Source organism: Aphanomyces astaci (assembly GCF_000520075.1).
Source record: "Aphanomyces astaci strain APO3 unplaced genomic scaffold supercont1.154, whole genome shotgun sequence".
NCBI lineage: Eukaryota > Oomycota > Saprolegniomycetes > Saprolegniales > Verrucalvaceae > Aphanomyces > Aphanomyces astaci.
Window position 1 is genome coordinate 46,969 of NW_009798417.1, and position 4,152 is coordinate 51,120.

General features: G+C 44.7%; 1 protein-coding gene across 1 annotated transcript; it reads left to right on the forward strand.

Moving 5' to 3' along the window:
• Positions 1–2,176: 2,176 nt before the first annotated feature.
• H257_18321 (hypothetical protein) lies at positions 2,177–2,617 on the forward strand (the record flags this gene model as incomplete). The annotated part of the gene is made up of 1 exon (XM_009847357.1): positions 2,177–2,617. One exon carries the CDS (start codon positions 2,177–2,179, stop codon positions 2,615–2,617), a length of 441 nt encoding a protein of 146 aa, XP_009845659.1.
• Between the last annotated feature and the right edge of the window lie 1,535 nt (positions 2,618–4,152).

Consider the following 4,152-nt stretch of genomic DNA (forward strand, 5'->3'; position numbering starts at 1 on the left):
AGAACAGACGTCACTGTTGACGTCAGTTTACGACCAAGCTCGATTGGCGTGCGGCGTGCTCGGCCATGGACACCAGAAGTTCCTTCTGCAGAGCGCACATATGTATAGCATTAGATATAGTATAGTCACAGTAGTCATGCATGTAGATGTAGATAACGCCAATCAATCAGTTTACAATTTCCTCTGCGTTATCAACTCCCTCCCTACAGTGTCAAATCACGGATTTGGCACAATAGCTTGGATAGATTCACCATGAGTAGGGAAACGATACAATGAAATAGGGCAATTCAAACTTTTGGGGCATTTAGTCAATAGGGATATACGATGCTTGGGACGAAGGTTGACCATGCAGCCACCATGACGACCGCATACACAGCGAGTTCGTCGATTTATCACAACCACTGCCAGTGTGATTAAGTTTGTGCCTCCGATTTGAATCCAGATTTCATCAAGCGGGTGGTGATACCGGTAGAATTGTAGGACAAACTCAACCTTCAATGCTGTATGATAATATAACGTTATAGCTTCATCATAATCTCCTATAATACCCAGATTTGGAAAGGTCGCCCAAACATGGCAGCCAACCTTGCCAACTTCCAACGAGGCAGCAACGTCCAAGACATGCTTTGTGTGTTGCTGGGTGATACAGTAGCGCACACAACTTGGCGTGGACGTTGCTGTCTCTTGGCTGTGTCGAAGGAATGAATACATGCTAGGGTCTCTGGCGATTCGCCAGCGTGCTGGAGGAGGCTAATCACTTGCAGAGTGTGAACGTCCAAGCCGTTAAAGATAGTGGTGGTTCGTTGTGCCAGTTGTTTGTGACGGTCGTAGGGGTTAGACGCACAAAACTTATGCAGGTCCGGAGGTTCGGACTTCAAGACCGGATACTCTCGGCTTGGCCAAGGAGAACTCAGCAAGAATGGAGTAGATCCAATGTTAGGCAAATGTAAAGTGAACTATCTAAAAGCTAGCTAAGGCTGACGACCTTTGGGGAAAGGTCGTGTAGTATAACGGCCGAATTCGAAGGTAGTCGGTCCATCCAATAAGATACTTTTGTGGTGGCAGTGCCACGATGTGGTATAGTAGTACAAGCCCGTGCTCCAGCTCCGTCACATGTTTATGTGTGGGTTTTGTGCTCATTGTAAGTAGCGAGTACATGAAATAAGCAGAATCACAGCATACAAAAAGGTGGTTCAACAACTAGTGTCAACAAAACTCGTTTGAAAGCAGCGGATTCATTTCTACGACGGGGTCAATAATGAAATATATTTATCGAGAAACCCCTGATAGGAATTAATTATAGTGCTATTAGTTGTTTGCTGCTATGATGAAACAAGGGCAATATTTTACGTGTAATGTGTGATCCGATGTGTGCAGAGTAATCTATCTAATGGAACGGATTGACCCTTTAGGAGTGCCCCATGCCGAATAAACTCATATCAGCTTTGTAGTGCACGTCGGGAACCTTCGACGTACGAGTAGTCTTACCGGTAGTCGGTGTTGACGCTACTTGACGTGAAGTTTCGTAACCAAGCCACCTCGCCTTTGAGGTCCACCATGCATACAGTAGCTACCGCAATTTTCAATCAGTCCCGCTACTACGACTCAAACCACTATGTATTCCACCAAGTATGCTAGTTAGATTTTCGTCCTCGCGTTGTTCCATTTATTATCTACGCAAGATGTGCGTATACACGGTATAAATAATTATTACTACGTGGCAATTTCAATGAATAATGTTTCGAATGCTATCAGCAACATTTCTACTAGTGTGTGACACACAATTCTAACGCTGTAGTCGTAATTCTTGACAATCATCGCCTCACCTACCCGTACTGTGGGAAGTATTTGATGCCTCCAAGTTGGTTGGCAACCTTATCTGACCTTTCTCTGACGAGTAATTTATGGGGCTATTGTTGCGATTCGCAGAACCCCCTCCCAAGAAGATATCCAAGTGTTCGATTAAGTTGGATATCCTGGGTGTGATCCTATTCGCTAGTTAGATTATTGGCTGCCCAGCAGCTGTCTAATTACGTTAGGGTTAAGCCCCAGTGACTACTTGCCACTGGGGGGTATTCACTTTGTGATTTGCCTTTGGATCGGACTTTGCAAGGTCCGTCAAGTTGAGACGCAGCAAATAATTCTTTAGTAGATGCATGCTACTTGCCGTATGAGTATGGAACAAGGAAGTCTTCCGTTCACGAGCTTGCTGGCTCGTGTAACGCGGACACGGTCGATGGAGACCGTAGTGATCGTGCCATTGCCTCCGCCTAACCAGTCTGAGATGGACGAGCTGCGAATGCAAAGCGTGGAGCGTGCGGCGTCGTCGTCAAGTCAGTTCAATCAAATGACCTACGAACAGCTTACTCAGTTTCACGCGCAACAAGACGCCATGTCGAAACGGTTGGAGGAAGAATCGAACCGTCAACTGGTTATGTCCGCGGCAGTGGAGAAAAATCGCCTGGAGCAAGAGACGGTGCAAGTCGCGTTATTGATGCAACAAGAGGACTTAGTCCGTCAACAAGACGAACTTAAGCGGGCCATGTTAAACCAGGCCAAGGCCACGGCGGAGCATCAGGAGATGCTACGACAAGCGTCGGACGCTATGCGACAGTAGTACTTCACGGTAAAAGAGCTCAGCAAGAAAGTCCGCCGTGACAGCGAACGTTGGGGATTATTCAAGGGGGCAAACAAAACAGGTAAATGAACTCCCCTTAGTACTGTAGCTTCAATCGTGTCCTCCCCGAGGTCAGCTTTCAATGCTCATCTCACCACTGTAAGCCTATCTACTCCATAGTCTATGTGGCTACCATATATATTCTACATGTAGTGACTCCTGCTGTATCAAGGGTTCACACTAGGGCGACATACAGTACGTACAGTACTGTACATGTGAGCTCAGTGCTACTGTACAGAGAACGAGGGAATGCAAGGCCAATCGAAGATTTTCCAGTGTAACCAAACCTTATGTCCAATCAGAACTTAACGTTACAGTTAGTGTTGAAATACTCAACGATGATTGGCGGAATTTAAATACTTCCCGCCATTGTCGAAGTGTAAAAAAATATATCTGATCTATGGCACGCATTTCAAAAAATGAAGCGAAAGTCGTACCCGATATGATTTGAAGAAATCATAGTCGGGGATGACGAAGATCCGTTTTTCCTCACTGCACGCGACAAGTGCATGGCTCTAGTGAAACGATCGATTGCCGCATGGGAGCTGGTGTGGAGCGACGAGATCCGCGGTAGTTCTGAGAAAGCGCTTCCAAAGTGAAGGATGGTAGACACTGTTTAAGTGTTTTAATAAAAATTTCATTGATAACATATGTTATACTTGCATAAAACTATGCGAGCTTGATGAAGTCTAAAAAAATACAAATAATAGAAAAAAGTGACAGTGCCCGGCATCACCAGCCACGACCCCGACTTGCGTCCACAGCACGTGCGCCGACATCCCGAGTCAATGAAGGGGGTCACTTCCGATCCTCAAAGTTATTGGTATCGTCTACTTTGGAAAACAAAGTAAATATGACTGCACTATAGATTTGAACCCGGGTCCCTTCCTCTATAATAATTGTTATGCCGTCGCACTTAACCATTGCGCCACTGCGCCAAACGCTTACGATTACACTCGTTTCATTCTATCAGTCAATTGTACGTGCCAACTTCACCTTTTATCAACACATGACCTGCTACTAGACATTTTGAAGAATCCAAGGGTACGTGTTTTTAGAGCTGTAAACGTAATTGCAGAATTCTATTAACTGGAATGAAATGAAATTTCGTTTTTACCAAGTGATTACAGTACTATATTTTGATAACCTTCACCGATTGGCTGCATTTGAGATCGTATATTGAAGTATGTTATCCAATTAACTGATGATATTCACGTTGGCCTCGAAGACAAAAGTAAGGTAATCCATCAATATCGCGAACGCTTTTTGTGCACTAAAATGTCAAATGTTTTAAGCACTCCACCTCAAAGTCCGTCGAATAAAAAAAACTAAGGGCTGGTCTGGATGCCACCATTATTTTTCCGCCAGAAATCATTCTGGCGCTTTTATTCACTTTTTCCAAAAACACCAAGCGACCTATGAAAACTGCCACAATATATTAGAACCAATTTGTCTGGATACCTCATTATTATCCG